A 20,991-nucleotide genomic window follows, 5' to 3' on the forward strand; every position below is an offset into this window, starting at 1 on the left:
TTCTAGGTGACAATAGGGTCACACTGATAATGACCAAACAGACACATTTACGTGTCTATATGTTGTTCTCCAGCTGTACACGTCCAAGATAGCCCCAGATTCCAATAGCATACATCAGAGGATTCAAAGGGCCGCTCTTCACATCTCAAACTAGTGGGTGCATATTCAGAGACATCTGCAGAGGTTTGGCAACACTTGTTCCCTGTAAATGAATGACCCTGAGGTTCCAGAGGAAGAGCTCTCAGAAGACGAGAACCAGGACTATGCAGAACAGCGACAGGATTCAGGTTTAGATAACAGGGATGAGGGTGAGGAAGGAGAGACGGGGGCCGAGGTGGAGGGAGATGATGAGCTGAGATGGGGTTGGGCTTGTCTTCCTGACGTCTGTCTGCGCCAGGTGTTCTCGTCGTTGCGGGACCGCGACCGCGTCAAGGCGATCTTGGTGTGCCACCACTGGCACAGCGTCATGCGCTCGCCCTCCCTCTGGAGGGTCCGGAGCTTCGTCTTCTCCGGCCGCATCTCCAGAACACGCCAGTCTGAGCTGGAGAAGGCCGTGTGCTATGCCAAGACTTACGGCCGGTACCTGGAGGATCTAGAGATCCGCTTCTCCCACCCACTCAACTCCCTGGTGACCCGGCGCTTCCAGCAGACCCTGAGAACATTCCTCACCGCGCTGCGTAAAACCGGCGGAAGGCTACGGTGCCTGACCATCAACCACATGGAGCTGGACCGTGCCACCTGGTGCAGCACCGTACGCAGCGCCCTGGTGCGCAGCCTCGCCTTCTACCTGCGCCGCGAGGGCTCCCATCTGGGCTACCTGAGCCTGCGCGGGGCCCGCTTCAACCTGCCCCAGGGCCTGGAGGTGCTGGAGGCCGTGGCTGCAGCGCAGCAGCACGTCCACCTGGCCTGCAGGCCGGGCATCACCAACCTCAACCTGGAGGACTTCTTCTCCCAGCCACTTCCCGTCTTCAGCTGCCTCACCTTCCCCAGTGTCGTGAGCCGCTTCCAGGGCCTCTGCACCCTCAGCGTCAACTACAGCTGCGTGTCCATGGAGCTGCTCGAGGCCCTGGCGGCTGGGTGCAGGAGCCTGCGCGGGGGCGGATCCCTGCGGACGTTCGCCATACGATGCCACGTCCACGAGCCCCATTTCCAGACGGTGTGGGGGGACGCCTGGTTCCGGCTGGCCCGGGGCTGCCCCGAGCTCCAGGTTCACGTCAGCGTGGAGAGGATCCTGAACGTGGAGCCGCTGAGGAGGATCCTGCTCAGAGAGATCCCGCTGCGCTCGCTCAGCCTCACCAGCTGCTACTTTGGTGAACAGGACTGGAGTGCCAAGCCGGTGCTCACCAACCTGCTGCCCTGCTACAGTGGCTCTCTGCAGGTGAGGTGATTGGCTGCTCTGACCGTTAATGCCAAGGAGCGGTTAGCTACGGAGCCGGGTCGGCACCCTTACTACCCTCCAAAATAAAAATATGTTGTCGCTTAGATACTGTTCATCATACACCGTGCCCGCGTATAGAGTCAGTGTGTATTTGTGTGTTGAACGTTAAAGAAATGAAATCGGGGGAAGCCGAAGGCCCATAATTATACCTTATAACACAGTCACAGCCGCTTGAACCGGAATCCACACCATGGTGTTGTGAATCTGTCACCCCCCTCCCCCGGTGTAGAGACTGACCCTGGACCTGAATAACAGCCACGAGTCTGTGGATGAGGAGCTGCTGGACATTGTGCTGCGCTGCCAGCAGCTGGTCTACCTGAAGATCTGGGCCTTCCTGAACATCAGCTTCCTGGATCGGCTGCTGCAGAAACGCCTGGACAAGCAGACCAGCATCCACACCATCAAGGTAAGGCGGGGTTTCTGGCCAGCACACCCCGGCACCGGTCTGTTGATGAGAGCACGAGCTCTGTGAATTAGTTAGCGGTGCTCTCTAGGTGCTGCTCAGTGACCTGGGTCGTTGCTGGCATGGTTAGTCATTATGTAACAGCCCTCCCCTGCTGGGCAGTTAATGATGTCACTTAAAGGGGCAGGTCCCATTCCATTCCTTCTCCGCCTAGCAAAAACGACTGATAACGACTGAAGTGTCGGGCCGAGAATGTCCCACCCAAAATAACTAAATGCGTTAACAGCTAATATTAAATTGATGTGGAAAACTGATGAGATTTAGTTTGCTTATAGGGCAAGGTAAAACACATTTTCACTTAAACGTTTAACCTACATTCAAAACATGGTGACATAAAAAAGCTGAATTTGCATTAGTGGATGAGTCAAATAATTCTGCATGAAAATGTACTGTCCAGGGGGAGTCTAGTGATTCACTGTATTTCTTGTGTGACTGACATAGAGCCAGCTGAGGGGGCACTGTAAAGTCTGACTCATGCTGTTCGCTGCCTGTATTCCTGCCCCAGGTGAGGATCTACACCACCAAATATGAGACTCAGGAAGAAGATGAAAAGCTAGAGGAGGTGTACTCTCGCTACAGACAGCTCATCCACTCAGAGCTCCACTACTTTGCCATTTCCTACCCAATGCTGTGACTGCTGCCTGACCGCCACACGATATGCCCAGAGAGACAGTCTGGAATAGCACCAGGTGAAGGAGTACCAAGGACACCAACATAAAGCTGGCTGAAAATACTGCATTCCACTCCCGGATGCGCACACACAAACACGCACATACAATCCAAACCTCTGAACCTCATGTTTTATGAAAACGTGTAAAAAAAAAATAAAACAAGCAGTCCAGCTTTCTTTAACCATCATGACGTGTCTTTTATTCAGTAAAATGGCCCGGTTTGATTAGAAAAGTCCAGCATGCCTCATGCGTGGATTAGCCAAAGAGCGTGGTCCAGTCTGGTACCACATCGTCTAATGCAAGACGTGAAGAGCCAGGCAAGCCGCGGGGTTGGGATGGGCATTCAGAAGCTGTGGATGGACACGGGCTGGCGGAGCTGGGTACAGATGACCTCGTCGATGTAGAGGGAGTGGGACTTGATCTGGATCTCCTCCTCCAGGGCCAGCTGGGAGTGGGTCAGGGCCCGTAGCTCCATCTCTGACTGGGCCTGGACTTCTTGCAGTCTGGAGGTCGTCAGGAAGGACAGAGAGCAATGGGAAACTATTAAAACCCATGGAAACCCGGCCAACTATTCAACTCCGGTTCTGTGTGCCTTGGTTGGTAGGGCGCGGCACCTGCAATCCTAGGGTTGTGGGATCGATTCCCACAGGACCAGTACTAAACAACAAACAATCACTACTATAAGTCGCTCTGGCTAATTGACTGAAATGTATTTACCATTCACATGACACAGGGTAAAATGTATCTCAAACAGTGACAAAGATATGTGTCTCTACTGAACAAAAAAACAGACATTAAAGCTTTCATATCCTGCCAAAAAGGGAAAATGGGTATAGGGAATCATTAATTGTGTCAAGATATCTATGATTATATTATGATATACAAATACATTTGAACATCTATAAAGATGGATATAACAGCTATGTAATAACAGGTCTACATAAAAACGAAATAATAAGGGAGCTATATAATAATGGGGAATGGAGATATAATAACAGCTATATGACTACAAGCAACTGCAACATAGCTGGACCGCGTGAAGAGACTAAATTTGCTTAGTCGTCATTTCAACCAGCCAACACTTGACTCGCGTGTTCAACCCAAGTGCGGAGGGGAGCATCTCTATGACCATATAGGACCAGTTGCTAAGGAAGTGGCATGGTCACCTCTTGATGTGTGCAGTGAGCTCCTTGACCTCTGAAAGCAGGCGAACCTGGGCCGGGTCATGGCAGAGTTCGGCGCTTGGTCTCTGGCCACGGGCAGACAGCCGAGCCTGGGCCACCTTCAGCGGTCCCTCTTTATCGGCGATGGCCACACGCAGGGCCTCCAAGTTCCTCTCCTGACTAGTCACCTCCGACAGGACCTTTTCAGGTGCAAAAGAGGGAAATCATTCTTGTAAATATCACAGGGGGAATCATGTTAGGAACTAATTACAGGAGATATCATTCTACAAACTAATCACATGGGAATCATTAGTACCTATCATACAGGAAAAATATTAGTATCTAATCATAGGGGAGTCATGTTAATATCTAATCATAGGGCAATCATATGCATAACTAATCATAGAAGTAATTTCAGGAACTGCTACAGTATATAATAGGGGTGACAAAGTGGAGTCTCCCCTGATACCACTGGTACTCTTTCTGTAGCTAAGCCCTGGTTGGCATTGGAGCAAAACCACTATGGTGGCCGACGGACTGCACATCCTGGCCTGGGTTCTGCTCCACCATTCCAGCTGACCTCGGCCAGGTGGTCCTCCAGGTGTCCCTTGGCCCTCTTTTTCTCCTGGACCTGCAGGCGGAGGGCCATGCTCGTGGCACCGTGCTGCCTCCGCATGTCGCCGGCCGTCTGGTCCAGCAGACTCTCCACCAGAGCCCTCAGAGATAGTGCGTTGTTCTTCTCCCTCTCTGCTTTGACGATGTTGATGTTAGAGAAGGTCTCCCACTCCTCCGGAGTCACAGTGGCCCTAGAAGAGTTCAGATAGAGTTTTGTTGTCCGTTCATTACATGGTGTTCAGCTTGCTCTTGACAGACGGTCAGGCTAACCTGTAGGAGAGAATCAGGAAGGGGGGCCAAATTTGGTGTCACACTGCCCTCTGCTGGCTAAAGGGAGTAATGTATGTAAAGGAGCCACTGTCCAGCGCCCACTCATTCAAGGGCCCGTCTATCCGTCACTAAGCAGTTATGACATTCTGTGGACTATGCATGCATTTATGAGTTCTGCTGCAAACAGTCTGCTGCAAAAAATAACCTGCTGTCTTTTCGCCAAGAGGCTGTCATGTTTTTGTTTTTTACCCTGGTACTGCCAACTCCATGTGTTTGGTCACGTTGTCAATACTCGGGGAGGTGTTGGTGAGAACAGAGCAGAAATCATCAATCCTCTCTGCTTGGAATTTGTCCCGGAGGTCCTTTTCAAGGTAGTACTTGGCAGAGCGGTTCAATCTATAGCCAGAGAGCCAAAATATGCATTAGAGGATCACAGAGATAGAGTGGGACTTAATTATTTGTATTAATGTGTGTGTGTTAGTGAGCACAGGTTTTACTATACATGTGAGGACCAGATGTCCTAGTATGATAACCCAGGGTAAATCATGACTAATGAGGGCATTCTGTATGGTATAATAACCCATGGTAAATCATGACTAGTGGGGACATTCTGTATAGTATAATAACCCATGGTAAATCATGATTAGTGGGGACATTCTGTATAGTATAATAAACCACGGTAAATCATGACTAGTGAGGGCATTCTGTATAGTATAATAACCCATGGTAAATCATGATTAGTGGGGACATTCTGTATAGTATAATAAACCACGGTAAATCATGACTAGTGAGGGCATTCTGTATAGTATAATAACCCATGGTAAATCATGATTAGTGGGGACATTCTGTATAGTATAATAAGCTACGGTAAATCATGACTAGTGAGGGCATTCTGTATAGTATAATAACCCATGGTAAATCATGACTAGTGAGGACATTCTGTATAGTATAATAAACCACGGTAAATCATGACTAGTGAGGGCATTCTGTATAGTATAATAAACCACGGTAAATCATGACTAGTGAGGGCATTCTGTATGGTATAATAACCCATGGTAAATCATGACTAGTGAGGACATTCTGTACAGTATAATAACCCATAGTAAATCATGACTAGTGAGGACATTCTGTGTAGTATAATAACCCATAGTAAATCATGACTAGTGGGGACATACTGTACAGTATAATAACCCATGGTAAATCAAGACTAGTGAGGACATTTTGCCAGTCCTCACCACTGAAAATGTAAAACTCCTTTTTGAATGCAAACCTATTTTCACTTACGATCCAATCATACAGATTTAAATGCAAAAAAACTACTTGAGTGTGATGGAAATCTTTTTACGACAGATCTCACTTTTATAAATGTCTTAGGGTTACGTTTTAGGCTTACGTTTAACGTTAAGGGTAAGGGGTTTTTATGGAAATAAACTGTGGTCCCCAAAAAGTTCAGTAAAATACGTGTGCGTGTGCGTCACCCACCGGATCTGTTCATTGGTCTGTTCCAGGGTGCGTTGCAGCAGAGATGTCACGCCCTCAATCACCTCCTTCTCCTTCATCAGTTCCTGTTCCACCTCATCGTGCACCAGGTCAGTGGAAACACGCCTCTGTCTGAACACACAGAGATGGAGGACACCATCACTTCCACGTAGCTCAGGGGCAGACAAGCCATCCAGCAGTTTTTATTCATTATAGACCTATTTAGTTGTTGTACAGCACAAACATGTTTTTTTCATTCATGATTTTTGTAGTATGTTTATTGTAGTATTATATTAGTTAGTTGTCATACATATGTATTTTTCATTGTCTTTTTTTTCTAAAGATATTTTCAGGGATATTTTCTTATTTTAATGACAGGACAGCAGAAAGGAGAGGCTAGGGAGACAGGTACGTTGAGGGAGACTCAAACCCCTGATCACCAGGGGTATGTGAGTCTGTAATGGGAAGCAAAGACCGCTAGAACAGACTCCAGCGCAATCCTACAAAATGTCAAATAATTCAAGTCTGTGGGCCAACAGAAACAGCAATACATGTTTCACACTTCAGCTAACTCAAGCCAACGCTAGCTACAAATCAATGGAATGTCATGTGAGTATTACCAGGCACCTGGGACAGCGGGTTTAGACCACTAAACCATCCTAGGCCAACCCAGGCACCAGAGACCACCCTAGGTCAACCAGACCTAGGAACAATACCTAACTATCTAGAAACAATACCACAACTGAAGGACCTCTTCCTCTCTAGTCTGTTGCATTTTCAAACAGGCTGAACAGGAGTTGGTTTGGGAGTTTGCTGCTCACCTCTCCGCCAGGCACTGCAGGACGACTCTGAGGGGCTCGGAGCAGCTCTCCAAAGCTCTCTCCACCCGGCTCTTACAGGTTATCAGGTTTTCAATCTCCTGAACTGTCTCCTCCAGTTTCCGGTCCAGCTCGGTCCTCCAGAACTTGATGTCATTGATTCTTTGCTCTGAACGAGACGGTGAAAGTGTTGGTATGGCTGGGTAGACGGCCACTCTTTAAGGCCACTCAGCTTGCCTTAAACGTATACCAAAATCTTTTGAATATGCTATCTTACCCAGTTTCTGTTTGGCATCCAGTTGCATGCGTTTAGAGATCTTATCACTCTCCTCCATCAACCTCCGGCTCTCTGCCGAGAGTCGTTCAGACCGTGCCCGCTCAGCCTCCGCACTATCATACATGATTTGGTTTGCACGTCTCCATTCTGGAGGAAAGAACTTGGTTGGAGGTTCCATCAGCCGAGACATTCTCCTCTGATATTCTGGAGTGTGGAACAAAAAACCACTTATCTCCTTGAAAAAAACAATGTACAAAAACAACACAAATGTAACACAAGGCTTTGATAAACATCCCCGAAAAGAAGGCTTAGCTAGCTACTGTAAACCATCACAGTACTAGCTAACAAACTAGGTAAAATACCAACTAGGAAGGATTGCCAGAAAATGTACTCAATTACCACACCAGCTTTAGCAAACACGCTGACGAACTTGGGCAACAATGTAACTGAGGTAGTAAAATAAATGCATTTCACGAATCGTTATTAACCTTACCTTTCCGTGCCCAGAAAGTTGAAAAGTGTTGCCTATCTTGTCTGAAATGAATGAACCAGAATGATCTCAAGGTCTGTGTGTAAACAAACCGTTGCTACAGTTATTCGACCCCGTAGTCTGGGCGGAGCTATGATAAACCATCAGAAAAGTCAGCGATTCAGTGTAAAATAGAATAGCAGAAAGTACATGCCTAATTACGAAAGACTGCATGTTTTCATGATCTTGTTGATTTATTAAAGCTTTAAATATGTTGTTACAGGATGTAATGTTCATAAAATGTTACTGAGAAAATATAGCCCTCCTAATTTAGTGGCTTGAGTAATCCTTACTATTGAATTTACAGTACAAGCGTTTTCAACATATATACGAAATCCTATAAGTCAAATGTCAATTCATACAATACAAGCAAGAAAAGACTTGCATTTCTTAAAAAAAAAAAAAAAGAACAGTAACATCTTCAAATACAGCAATAAATACTCAGGAATTTACAGTTTTGTACCAAAGTATCAGTTGGACTGTTATCTATAGGTTCTTTTGAGGCACTTGCTGAATCCATGTTGTTTTATCTGATCAATTTCCATCCTCAATCCAGTTTTTCAACTGGTGGGCTTGGGGACTAGAACCAGTGACCTGACTGGTCCAATGCTCTTGACCAATAGGCAGCCCTGCTGCCCCCATTTGAACTGCACTTACAGCCTTGACCTTCGATATTCATCTTAAGGATGTTGTCTAAATCCAATCAAAGGGAAACAAAAACACACAAAAAAAATAAAACACACATAATACTGTGAAAGTAAAATACACTGAGCCTTCCTTAAAAACAATACTGCCAATATCTCTCTGCGACAGATTTTAAAAACAGGATCAACATTAAAATGTGAACAGAAATAAACACATAGGTTACAGTCATCACCATCATTTTAGACTGTTAAACTGTATTAATCATTAAAATAAACTAAGTGCACTGGCCTATAGATAAAAAAAAAAGTTACATTCCATGACTCCAGAAGCAGCTTGCAGGCCACCAGACAGACAGACAAGCCACCAAGCAGACAGGCAGGCCACCAGACAGACATGTAACAGCATAGAGGACAGTCAGACAGTGTACGAGGTTGCTTCTGGTCCAGTAAGAGACCTGGTTCCACTCTCAGGTTCTAACTGTCTGTGGCCTTGTCAAGAATGTGTAGGTTCTCCGGGGCCAGACCTTCCTCAAAGGCTACTTTGGACTCTTGAACCTGAAAATAAATGAATAATGATAATCCAAAAGTCAATGGAGAATATTCAATGTCTTTAGTCCAGGACTCAAAGACTAAGATAAATCTCTAAGTGTAAACTGGTGTGTGTGTTTGTGTGTGTGTGTGTGTGTGTGTGTGTGTGTCTGGAATGTTGTGCACTTGCACTTACCTTAAAGGGTGAGCTGATACCCACAATGCACTGCAGCACACTGCTGTAGTAGCAGAGGACACACTCTCCTCCAAGCACTGGAATCTCATCCTTACTCACATAGACCTACAGCAACAAATTAATCATGTTCAACATCCCCATATCACACATACAGTACACACATTAATGCAAGGGAAAACATACACGCATTAACACACTAACACGCAAGCATTAGCACACACACAATACTACCTGGGTAAGCTCGTTGTTAAAGGAGACCTCATCATCCTTCACCCAGGTGTAGGTAATGTAGTCCGAAATACTCCTGAACCCCACCTGTAACATACAAATACACGCCGGTAAAAACTGCACCTGATGAATTATATGCTCACAGTGGAGATTTGGCCAAATGCACATTTCCACCTTGAGTGGACAATGGCAAATTTGAATGCTTCAATGATTGAAAAGAGCAGGGAAGTTGAACTCTGACCCTGTAGAGGCCTATCCAGTCCCAGGCGCTGGACGGGAAGGGCTGAAGGGGGCTATAGATCACCATGGCATCGAAGTCTGCACTCCATTCGCCCTCAGCACAAACACGAACCAACGGGGTCTCATACATCTTCTTCAACTATAGAGGACACCGGACAGACATGATGATGAGGTAAGCAGAGTGAGGTAGAGGAATATTCAGGCAGAGAGAGCTATGGTAGGTTGAGGAAGAAAAATGTATGGTGGGTTGAGGTAGGCATGAGGGGTATGGTTTGGTTGAGGATAAATAAGCAGGGTTGGGTTAAGGCAAGCAGGGTTGGTTTGACCTGCCGCATATTATGGGTCAGTTTAATCTTTAGGTCATATTGACTAACATTATATGGACAGGAAGGACCTGATCCTAGTTCAGCACTGCTCTTATGAGACACTGTGAATATGATCACTGCTACTCTGAGACCAGACTGTAAATACGGTCACTGCTACTCCGAGACAAGAATCTGTATATACAGTCACTGCTCCTCTGAGACAAGACTCTGTAAATACGGTCACTGCTCCTCTGAGACAAGACTCTGTAAATACGGTCTCTGCTACTCTGAGACAAGACTCTGTAAAATACGGTCACTGCTACTCTGAGACAAGACTCTGTAAAATACGGTCACTGCTAATCTGAGACAAGACTCTGTAAATACGGTCACTGCTACTCTGAGACAAGACTCTGTAAATACGGTCACTGCTACTCTGAGACAAGACTCTGTAAATACGGTCACTGCTACTCTGAGACAAGACTCTGTAAATACGGTCACTGCTACTCTGAGACAAGACTCTGTAAATACGGTCACTCCTATCTCACCTCAAGTGTAAAGATTCCAATGACAGGCTTGTGATCGCTGATGCCATATTCCATGTTGCTGGTGTACGAGTCCTGTGTGAGTTTCAGAGGGAACTCGTCCTCCTTTATTTGTGGATTGGTGTTCTTCTCATCCAGACCAGAGTCCCTGTCGTCCACTTCCTCCTTTGAGGGGGGCTCTTTAGGCTTTACCCTCCACAGGATCCTGTCCGTCCAGGCAGGCTTACGCTTCTTACCACTGGACAGAAAGATGAACCAAAGTAGGAACAGGGAGTTAAAGTGGGTAGAGGCGAGGCAAGTAGAGTCGAGCCGCTACCATGCAGTGGAAAAGCGCCATTAGTGAGATCACTGAAGAGAATGTGAGAAAGACAGAATGACAAAGGCGGAAAGGGAGAGATGGAGACAATTAAGAAGACAAAGAGGAATAAAACACGATTCCAAACATAATATTAGAAACTAGGTCGTTTGGGTCCTGTTCGCTAATTGGCTGAAAGCAGTGATATATCAGACATTATAAAATGCATAGATTGGGTCCTAGATGCTGATTGGTTGAAAGCCCAGTATAATATGCAGTATATCACAGGTATGATAAAACATGATTGTTTTCTGGTCTGATTACACTGGAAACCAGTTTGTAATAGTAATAAGGCACCATATGTGTTTGTGGTGTATCTCTAAGAACAGCACTCATTCGTGGGATGTTGACTTCACACCACATCCCCATGGCCTTATCCCTTAACTTCACCACATCCCCTGTGGCCTCATTACTTTACTTTCTCACGTCCTCTCTGGGCTCATCCCTTAACTTCACATTTCCAACACATACATTAATTTGGATTAGTACACAAATATTAATAATTGAACAGAGCCTGTGTGTGAAAGGAAGGCATGAGAGCCAGTGATAGGATGGGCAGTGTTTGGTGAAATGGAATGACACCTCATCCTTCCCTGTGTGTTTTCAGGGTGCTCTGCACAACCTGAGGGACATCGATCCCATTCAGCAGAGCTCCCTCCATTCATGTCCCTCATCAGTGTTCCCTCGTGACTGATTGGTTGGCCAGCCCGTCTCCCAGGGTGACTCATGCACTAAGTGTTCTCTCGTTGGCGTTGATTAGGGCACAGCGGTGTTAACATTAAATACTGACACACACGCACACGTACAATGTGTGTCAAGCATAATGACAAGCACGCATACCTACACACTGACATACTGTGAAACACAATCCCTCCCCCTGCATGCAAAACGCCACTCAGACACACACACACACAAGAATAATACATTAACAAATCCTTAGATATGTAGCGAATATCCTTGCAGAGCTTGACTAACAGTGTTCAGTGTTCATGTCTGTCCTGTGTATAACAGTGTTCAGTGTTCATGTCTGTCCTCTGTATAACAGTGTTCAGTATTCATGTCTGTCCTGTGTATAACAGTGTTCAGTGTTCATGTCTGTCCTCTGTATAACAGTGTTCAGTATTCATGTCTGTCCAGTGTATAACAGTGTTCAGTGTTCATGTCTGTCCTCTGTATAACAGTGTTCAGTATTCATGTCTGTCCTGTGTATAACAGTGTTCAGTGTTCATGTCTGTCCTCTGTATAACAGTGTTCAGTATTCATGTCTGTCCTCTGTATAACAGTGTTCAGTGTTCATGTCTGTCCTCTGTATAACAGTGTTCATGTCTGTTGAATTCTGACGTCTGCTTACACATACACAGAGGCAATAGTACAGTCGACTAGCAAAAGGGCTCTGGCCCCCACTCTGGGCCCCACTCTGGGCCCCACTCTGGAACTCTCTCTCGATGTGAGATGGCATAGTGAAAATTAAATCGTTTAGGGTCGATTTTTGGGGGAGAGTTAGGAACGGTGTTATTTTACAGGGATCTTATGCTGTGCAGTGAAAACACATAGGGTTAGATGAGGGTTATTTGGAGCAGCTTACTGAAAACCGAACCATGTCTTGTTGGGCCTGTAAAGTCCATTAAGAAAGAGAGAGAGAAGAACAGCGGTGAGCGTCTGAATGATAAAGGAGCAGGACTCAGCTCAGTGTGGTCAGTGCAGTGAATACGATACAGTGGGAACATTTTACTCTCCTAAAATGGATGCCTTGTGGGAGAGTAATTGACATAAAATGCGAGAGACATGTACAAGTGAGTTTGTGTAAGGGCTCTGAAGGCAATTGGGAAAAACGCAAAACTGGCGGCGGTTATAGATAAAGACCGTCATGACGATAATATAACTTCTAAAATGTTTCACAACTTTATTTTTATGTTGAACAAAATCATGAAATAGCATGAGTTATTAACACAGAGTATAAACACACGCTGTGTGCATTTCTATTTTAATAGTTATCAATTCCAACTTCATTTTCTTCCCCTTTCATATTTTCAGTGTTGAGGAGAAATATAGCCAGATACAGATGAGGTTTGTATTGTCCACTATTCACGCTATCAATTTGCGATCGATAGGCATTTTGTAGAGGGCAGGTTTGTAACATCTAATAACTGCTGGAAAGCACATCAGACTTTGTGTGTAATTGTTTTAGAAATCGCCCATGTGTATGTCAGTGTTTGTACATGTGTTAGAGTGTGTGTGTGTGTGTGTGGGTGTCAGTGTTCGTACATGTGTTAGAGTGTGTGTGTGTACATGTGTATGTCAGTGTTTGTACGTGTGTGTGTGTATGTGTGTGTTCGTACGTGTGTGTGTGTGTATATCAGTGTTCTACGTGTGTGTGTATATGTGTATGTCAGTGTGTGTGTATATGTGTATGTGTCATACTTTTGACCTAGTCTAGAATCAAATAGACTCTGGATTTAGCCCAGAGAAATGTATTTATTATTCTAATTGGACTCTTAATATCTCACCCAGCACAGCCAGATGAGGACTGGTCACTACTCTGAGCCTGGGTCCTCTCTAGGTTTCTTCCTAAAATTCGGCCTTCTTAGGGAGTTTTTCCTAGCCACTGAAATCCAACACTACTGTTGTTTGCTCCTTGGTGTTTAAGGCCGGGTGTCTCTGTAAAGCACTTTGTGACAGCTGCTGTAGTAAAAAGGGCTTTATAAATACATTTGATTGATTGATTGATTGATTGAGTGTGTGTGTGTGTGTGTCTACAGTATATGCGTATGGCTGCACATAAGCTGTTACCTGCTGTCATAGTTGTCAGAGAACCTGTCGAATTTAAATGTCGGTGGAAAGTCCAGAGGTCCTTCCTGAAACTCCTGCAGGAGAGCCTCTTTCGTCTTCACCATGGTGAGCTGATGACACCACACAGAAAGACAAGATTAGCTCGACGTAACAGCTCAGTTGGAGCATGGTGCTTGATTCCCTGGACCACCTAAATGCAAGAACAATTCTGCTCAGAAAATCCTGTCCACTTGGTAAACTCCTCTGTGCACTACATCAGATGAGACACAGGGAACGGTCCTCTGTTCACTGCACCTAATGTACAGTCATGGGGAAAAGTACACCCTCTGGAAAGTTGTCTTTTTTTACATAATTGTACTTAATGTAACCATTTTTAGTAACTATAAGTCACAATGTTACATCAACTGGGATTAATTTATCCCGCTCTGGTTCTTCAGTACTTCTTTTTGTTGGAGGGCCTTCTTGCTGGCACGGCCTGGTTCAAGACCACCCACATCACTTTGATTGAGATCTGAGCTTTGACTCTGCCTGCATTCCATAACCCTCCAATTCCTTGTTCTCCAGTCATTCTGTTGTAGTTGTTGTGTTTTGGATAACTGTCCTGTTGCAAGATCCACGTTCGATCCAGCTTTTTCACAGATGGCCGGAAATTCCTGTCAATACATTTCTGATACAATATGGAAATCATGGCTGACTCAATAATGGCAAGATGGCCAGGACTAGAGGCAGCATTCTGTTCAAAAGCTGCATTTCTTTTTTGCTAAAAACGCCAACTAGCATTGCATCCAATCAACCATATTTTTGACTCATCCATCTGGCTTGCTCCACAGCAAGTTTAACTTCTGGCTGGTGATGCAGTTACCCAGGTGTCTGGTAAACGTCAGTAATGTCTTGATATTATTTTTGGGAAGCAGATGATTCTTCCTTTCTGATCTCCCATGTAGGCCAAGTTTGTGCAGTCTCATTCTACCAGTTGACACGAGCACTTTGATATTGATTGTGGCAAGAGAGGCTAATAGAATTCATTAATCAATTCATCTGTATGAAATTGAACTCATATGTTGAAAAAAAAGACAACAATCCAGGTGGAATACTAACCTTGTCATATGATTATATTTATGTAACTGTAACTATTTAGTGCACCTGTTAACTGTATCTGTAAACTGTACCTGTTAACTATACGTGTACAATAAAAAGACAATGTGGTTAAATGTATGGGTAAAACAAAAAGGAAAAGAAAAGCATCTCTCTCTCTTAAAGTCAGACCTGGTCTTTGCTCCACAGCAAATTGAACTTCTGGCTGGTGATGCAGTTGCGCACAAAATGCATGTCGTGGTCTTGGATGCGGAAGTTCAAATCCCCAAACCAAAAGACCAGCCTGTAAGAGAGAGAAAGACCAGCCTATGTGAGGGCAAAGGCCAGAATATGTGAGAGAGAAAGACTAGCTTATGAGAGAAAGTGTAATTTCTCACAGAAAGTACACTAAAGGATATTTTAAGACAACTCTCAGCTTCTTTGACCTTTACATTCACAGAAATGACAGTATGTGACTACAGAAAAATGCGGAGCGCTCAACTAACAACGTCCTTTCAACGCATACTTACTGATGATCAAGGATCTGTGGCATCTTTTTGGGGTAGAATGTCTGCGTGTCCAGGATGTACTCAAACTCATCGACTCTCTGCGAGGCGTACTCCATGTGTGCCGCCAGGTGACAGTTGAGGAAACAGAGCATGTGGCCGTAGAAGGACAGGCGGATGGAAACACCACCTTTATTGCCCTGGTGGGTGCAAGGCCAACCAATCAAACCCCTCAGTAAAGCCAGGCCCACAACCAAAAGAGCAAGCAGACACAGACGCGTGTCCATAGCAATTGAGGATGAAAAATAGAAGCATTAATAACCCCCGTCCCCATTTGCTAGATGTATTCTGGTAATGCTGAATAAAAAACTAATATCATTGCTGGTGCATTGGAAACAGAAAGTATCTGTGAAATGTTATTAATAGTTTTAATGTTTTCTATCAAAACGTGAAAAACACCCATCAGATAGAATACTTGCAATCTGTGTGACCAATCATATATTAACCAACCAGTTGCCTATTTACACATTATCAATACACCGTATTTTATTAATGGCCACCATAATCAAACAATATCAAGAAAGCACTGTCTATGAGGTAAACACTGTCATGCGCAGAATGCCTTCAATCACTATATCAGTATATAGCATTATATCGCCCCGTACAGTGAGTTATATCACCCCGTACCGTGCATTACATCATCACATCGAGTGGATTATATCGATACGTACAGTGAATTATATCACCATGCACAGTGCATTATAACAACTGCTGTAAGCTGTCATTAGTGTTCACATGTAGTTACCACATCCACTTCTGACTAATCTCACCCAGTAGCCGAAGAAACCTGTGCGAGTGTATGCAGCCTGGACATCCCTAATGAACGGGACATGGGCCAGCCTGGAGAAGAACAGTAGAAGGAGACCCTGCATTCTGATGGAGGACACCTGCAACACAGGGAGATGCCTGACAGACCACTTCATTCCAAACAAGCAAGGGCTCCTTTTCAGACAGGATGCCACAGCCTTTTCCTGCTCTATGCAGCTGCATGGAAACTGGCAGCAAAATTGTCTTCTTTTTTTTATGTGAATAGAGCCAAGTCACATTGGCTCTTTTCGCACCAGATCTTGGATGGCGTTGATTTCGTTGGTGAAAATAATCCCTTTTAGGGCTGCCCATGTAAACCTGGAGAAAAACCAACCACCAACTAAGAGGAAGCAGAATGACATTGTAATGCCTTAGGAAGACAAGGAGTTGAAAATTAACTATGAAATTAACCGATGTTTCAAGCACATAGACTTATTCAAGTGCAACAGCCAAAAAACAGGTAATGCCGGTCTGTGGTGCTTAAGTGGTCTCATTAATGTAAAAAACCTCCTCAGAACATGATGTAGAGAAGCCTCCTCAGACCATGATGAAGAGAAGCCTTCTCAGACCATGATGTAGAGAAGCCTCCTCAGACCATGATGTAGAGAAGCCTCCTCAGACCATGATGTAGAGAAGCCTCCACAGACCATGATGTAGAGAAGCCTCCTCAGACCATGATGAAGAGAAGCCTCCTCAGACCATGATGAAGAGAAGCCTCCTCAGACCATGATGAAGAGAAGCCTCCTCAGACCATGATGAAGAGAAGCCTCCTCAGACCATGATGTAGAGAAGCCTCCTCAGACCATGATGTAGAGATGCCTTCTCAGACCATGATGTAGAGAAGCCTCCTCAGACCATGATGTAGAGAAGCCTCCTCAGACCATGATGTAGAGAAGCCTCCTCAGACCATGATGAAGAGAAGCCTCCTCAGACCATGATGTAGAGAAGCCTCCTCAGACCATGATGTAGAGAAGCCTCCTCAGACCATGATGTAGAGAAGCCTCCTCAGACCATGATGTAGAGAAGCCTCCTCAGACCATGATGTAGAGAAGCCTCCTCAGACCATGATGTAGAGAAGCCTCCTCAGACCATGATGTAGAGAAGCCTCCTCAGATCATGATGTAGAGAAGCCTCCTCAGATCATGATGTAGAGAAGCCTCCTCAGATCATGATGTAGAGAAGCCTCCTCAGATCATGATGTAGAGAAGCCTCCTCAGATCATGTGTACAATCCTCCTTAGTGGCCATATTGTCCTGTACCTTCAGGTAGCCTCGGGGAGCCAGCCTGGACATGAAGAGAAGGCTCCAGGAGTCCTCCACAGCCAAGTCCATGATGAACCGATGAGGAGCAGCATACACCTCCTGAAGTCTACAAAAGAAACACACAAACACACACACACATCTGGTTTTGCCTGTAATATTACAATTATAACCCAGTTATAATGGAAATAACCGTACTGAATCCCTGTAGCTCTACACCATTCTAAACACCAAACATCCTTTCTGGACTCCCTTCCTGTCATGCCATTGAACGGTCTATGTCTGTCCGTCTCACTCAATGTCCAATCAGCATATAGCTGCTCTGCTACCCACCCAATCACGTAGAGGTCTGGGGACTTTGGGGAGTTCAGGTGCAGTAGGGAGCTGATGTCATCCGGAGGATCGGCAGTGGCGACGTTCCACGTTACCACATGGAGCCTGTCGGGAATGAAGGGAAGACAGCGAGATGGGGAGGGATAAAGATGGGCAGAGAGCGGGAAAGAGTACAGTGGATCATGATCTTGCCAAATTTGAGATTAAACTAAACCAATAAAATTGCAATTTCCAGAAGCTTATTTAGTTACAGAACAATATCATACTTTGGTGGTTCTTAAATTAACAGTGGCGGTTGACAAACCCTAGATAAATCCCTCTAACTTTAGTAAATACCAATTTGAATGAAGAACAGTTCTAACTGAAAAACACATCCCTCTTTATATCCTCACCACAGAACTAAATAGAACACAGTACACAATGGTCCTACAATGACTTCTGAGGTCTTTAACAGCCATTTTATGTATTCAAGACAAAAGACAACCAACTCATATGATGGGCAGTCAGACAAAGACAGACATCATTGTAATGAAACGGAGAAGTCATTGCTACAGGACATTTTCATCAGAGAACAAACATCAGTATCTTGTCTCATGTTACTTTTTGTATTCATCAACAGAACCCTTTGTGAGAAAAAACCATGTGAATGCATTTGGAAGAAAATACATTGACAGAGTAAAGACATGAGCCAGTGACTTTTTTAACTTTCCTGCTGAAAAGTGTTGTCACAAGTAAGGTACACACTAAAGAATGGACAAATAATATTAAAGAAAATCCCTAGGTACATAAATACATATAAATAGACAAACAACAAACTACAGGGATTTGTTGTGGTGGTGACTCATGTGCTTCCCCTTGCTGGAGGAGCAATAGAGGAGCTGTAGTTAACAAATAAAGCTGTCTCACCAACACAAACACTTTTCATGTCATGAGGACTCCTAGCCCACCCATACTGACATGGGGTAGATCTATAGTCTTGTGATCCTGATGGAGGGATAATGTTGCTGGTTTGAAATCCTGAGCTGGCAATGTGAAAATAAGGTTACAGTGCCCTTGGGCAATGCACTTCACCCTAAATGCTCTATCTAGTTGCTCTAGATAAGTGTCCGGTAATCCATGTAAATGTGAAGTGCCTTTAATTAAACCAGATGTTAAAATTTGAGATAAAGAAGTAGACAGGAGGCTGACTTGTGTCCACTGAGAGAAAGCGGAAGACAGATAACAAGAACCAAAGGGAACAGAAAAGGGGAACTCGGGCCACACCTAACCTAAAGTTCTCTCTTTTTGGCCTTTTGACTCTCTTCCCACAGATGCGGAAGGCTTTGTCCAAGGTGCGTGCCACCTGTTCCTGGAGGTCTGGGGAGGGGTCCAGGTCGTCCACGCAGGTCATGAGCTGGGCAAGGCGCAAACGGAGCATCAGGTGACTACCTGTGGACTGGGTAGCAGAGCTAGCAGTGCTGTCCGAGCGGACGCGCCCTACAGGCGAACCAAACAACCGGTAGATCTCGTCCATTGCGGATAAACACAAAGCTGGAACGGGTGGAGGAAAACACAAAGGATGTACTTGTTCGCAGGTGGCGTTTCACTGCAGGTGCCTACAGTTTTTCCTTGGATGGAGATTTGGAGAATTTTATATTTACAGGGATCACTGACAACTTTCGCGGGGTTCCAACCGCATTAAATCCTTGGTAGTCCTTTGTTGGTCTGAAATCGATCAAAGTGAGATCCTCACCAATGCACCGCTGGCATTGTGTTTGTCCCAACGTCACATAAAGTCAATAAAGAACTCCTGATATTACAAAAGCACACAAAAAGGAAAAAGATTCAGGAGTAATAGCTACAGGGTTGCCACTACCACAATACAGGTGAAAAAAGAATTGGAGAGACAGTGTGGAGTATGTTTCTCAGAGCAATCTAGGTATTGTTGCGTTCCGTACCATCCAGTCTCTGAGTCCCATGAAGATTGTAGCAGGGTCTGAGGTGGACTGAAAAGGATTATGGGGGTAATCTGGTTCAACAAGGGGCCATGTGAGACCTATGTGTAAGCAACACCTAATTCTGGAAAATGCCACTCAGTCTCATAATAACAGTCCCCATTGAGTAAATGTGAAGCAAGGCTGAAGAAAGTGGCAACTTTGTTTCCAACCATAAGCAAATGAACTTTACTCTGATTTCGAAAGGTTTACGTGGATTATTTATCTAATATGTATGGGAATGCAACGCGTTGAGAAACATAATCGCAAAAATCCCTATTATGCTTGTGTTCAACATCGCATATTGGGTACTGGAAGACAATGTAAGCTTTAAAGTCAGTTAAGGTTGCGCTATTTCCTGTCGGGTTTATTTGGAAAATCTTTCAGTTACACTTTAAGGACTGCAAAAATCTTACTGAAGATAACCCACCATCCCATAACGTTGTTATTGAAATACTACGCGGCCTTTCACCAAACGTTGAGTTCACCAACGCGGCCTTTCACCGACGACTGACTGTGTAGGTCTGAAGTGTTCATATCCCCAGGCTACCTAGAGCTTCTGGTGTATAATGTACAGAACATAGGAAATAGTCAAACCTGAAAGCGTCCGTGTAGCAGTTCTCCTCCATACCGACTAATTTCTTCACTTGTGACTGAGTCTGTTCATTGGTATCGTCACCCATAATCTCAACGACTGTAAAAACAATGGAATCGACATAAAGAAATCCTCAATATTAGCTATATTGACATGTTGTCCGCTTCAAATTTAATGTCGAGACAGGACACCCAACTATAGCCACTGTACAATATGAATGGGTATCCACTGCTAATCACTGTGCAGTCATTTGAGATGTATTTGCTAACAGCTTCACTCGATGTTCGATGGCTAGTGGATGGATAGTAATGTATATCTGGCAAATAACTAGCTAGCTGCGCATTAGCTAGTTATTCTAATAGTTATAGCTACCGATTACTTAGTAGTTGCAAACAATACTTCCTGGATTTACAACATTCAACGTTACGCTGTGGTATCTGAAATTACATTTCCAAATGTAGTTACAGTAGGTACAGTAGCTAACATTAGATACGATATATAAGCAATGTTTATGCATTAGCTACTGTTCAGTAGTTTAATAAAGCTAGCAATTCGTTTTCTGGCTAACTTTGTTGTTCCAAGTTATGATTGGATAAAAAAAACATTGCTAAGAGGTTTAAAATGTACATATTGCTACTGCTGTACTGTACCTGTCAATGCCTGTCGTTTTCTTGCATACGTTCATGTCTGATTACAATACAGTAGTTTACCTTGAGATGGCTGATATTGCACATTGTTTACGTTTTGCACATCTTCAGTTTGGTGTGAAAGTCTTTGGTGTCGCATTTTTTGAAACAGCGCCCTCTATTCGTTTCAAAAATAATTGTGGCTGT

The 20,991-nt window shown here is 44.5% G+C and overlaps 3 protein-coding genes across 6 annotated transcripts; 1 reads left to right on the plus strand and 2 right to left on the minus strand.

Annotated features, from left to right (window-relative positions):
- The first annotated feature begins 78 nt into the window (after nucleotides 1–78).
- LOC105024146 (F-box only protein 39) lies at nucleotides 79–2,706 on the plus strand. The gene is made up of 3 exons (XM_010893878.3): nucleotides 79–1,378; nucleotides 1,668–1,844; nucleotides 2,407–2,706. Exons 1-3 carry the CDS (start codon nucleotides 209–211, stop codon nucleotides 2,533–2,535), a joined length of 1,476 nt encoding a protein of 491 aa, XP_010892180.2. The 5' UTR covers nucleotides 79–208; the 3' UTR covers nucleotides 2,536–2,706.
- Nucleotides 2,707–2,744: 38 nt separating this feature from the next.
- On the minus strand, nucleotides 2,745–7,795 carry tekt1 (tektin 1). 2 transcript variants are annotated; one of them, XM_010893786.3, is made up of 8 exons: nucleotides 7,688–7,795; nucleotides 7,195–7,398; nucleotides 6,921–7,086; nucleotides 6,103–6,231; nucleotides 4,870–5,016; nucleotides 4,316–4,541; nucleotides 3,739–3,935; nucleotides 2,745–3,075 (listed from the first exon to the last, which is right to left on the minus strand). In XM_010893786.3, exons 2-8 carry the CDS (start codon nucleotides 7,382–7,384, stop codon nucleotides 2,916–2,918), a joined length of 1,215 nt encoding a protein of 404 aa, XP_010892088.2. In that variant the 5' UTR covers nucleotides 7,385–7,398; nucleotides 7,688–7,795; the 3' UTR covers nucleotides 2,745–2,915. The 2 variants fall into 2 exon arrangements, with proteins under 2 accessions (XP_010892088.2, XP_010892089.2); XM_010893787.3 differs by having other exon boundaries at nucleotides 7,195–7,429; nucleotides 7,688–7,790.
- Nucleotides 7,796–7,958: 163 nt separating this feature from the next.
- inpp5ka (inositol polyphosphate-5-phosphatase Ka) lies at nucleotides 7,959–20,967 on the minus strand. Of its 3 annotated transcripts, none has more exons than XM_010893788.3 (13): nucleotides 20,869–20,967; nucleotides 20,161–20,257; nucleotides 17,591–17,695; nucleotides 17,258–17,366; nucleotides 15,962–16,078; nucleotides 15,156–15,331; nucleotides 14,818–14,929; nucleotides 13,552–13,661; nucleotides 10,410–10,644; nucleotides 9,561–9,698; nucleotides 9,323–9,406; nucleotides 9,092–9,196; nucleotides 7,962–8,922 (listed from the first exon to the last, which is right to left on the minus strand). In XM_010893788.3, the coding sequence occupies exons 1-13, from the start codon at nucleotides 20,942–20,944 to the stop codon at nucleotides 8,842–8,844; spliced, it is 1,545 nt and encodes a 514-aa protein (XP_010892090.2). In that variant the 5' UTR covers nucleotides 20,945–20,967; the 3' UTR covers nucleotides 7,962–8,841. The 3 variants fall into 3 exon arrangements, with proteins under 3 accessions (XP_034148187.1, XP_010892090.2, XP_010892091.2); XM_010893789.4 differs by having other exon boundaries at nucleotides 7,965–8,922; nucleotides 20,809–20,950; XM_034292296.1 differs by lacking the exons at nucleotides 20,161–20,257; nucleotides 20,869–20,967 and adding an exon at nucleotides 18,859–20,102 and having other exon boundaries at nucleotides 7,959–8,922.
- Between the last annotated feature and the right edge of the window lie 24 nt (nucleotides 20,968–20,991).

This window comes from Esox lucius, chromosome 1, assembly GCF_011004845.1.
Source record: "Esox lucius isolate fEsoLuc1 chromosome 1, fEsoLuc1.pri, whole genome shotgun sequence".
Taxonomy (NCBI): domain Eukaryota; kingdom Metazoa; phylum Chordata; class Actinopteri; order Esociformes; family Esocidae; genus Esox; species Esox lucius.

Coding starts and splice junctions, on each gene's coding strand:
- tekt1 (XM_010893786.3), bottom strand. CDS start 7,384: ATGTCTCGGCTGATGGAACCTCCAACCAAGTTCTTTCCTCCAGAATGG. Junction 7,087..7,194: donor GGATGCCAAACAGAAACTGG/GTAAGATAGCAT, acceptor CGTCTCGTTCAG/AGCAAAGAATCAATGACATC. Junction 5,017..6,102: donor CAGACCAATGAACAGATCCG/GTGGGTGACGCA, acceptor CTCTGGCTATAG/ATTGAACCGCTCTGCCAAGT.
- inpp5ka (XM_034292296.1), bottom strand. CDS start 19,103: ATGGACGAGATCTACCGGTTGTTTGGTTCGCCTGTAGGGCGCGTCCGC. Junction 14,930..15,155: donor CCACAGATCCTTGATCATCA/GTAAGTATGCGT, acceptor TCTCTCTTACAG/GCTGGTCTTTTGGTTTGGGG. Junction 9,197..9,322: donor TTAACAACGAGCTTACCCAG/GTAGTATTGTGT, acceptor TTGTTGCTGTAG/GTCTATGTGAGTAAGGATGA.
- LOC105024146 (XM_010893878.3), top strand. CDS start 209: ATGAATGACCCTGAGGTTCCAGAGGAAGAGCTCTCAGAAGACGAGAAC. Junction 1,379..1,667: donor GCTACAGTGGCTCTCTGCAG/GTGAGGTGATTG, acceptor CCCCCGGTGTAG/AGACTGACCCTGGACCTGAA. Junction 1,845..2,406: donor CCAGCATCCACACCATCAAG/GTAAGGCGGGGT, acceptor TTCCTGCCCCAG/GTGAGGATCTACACCACCAA.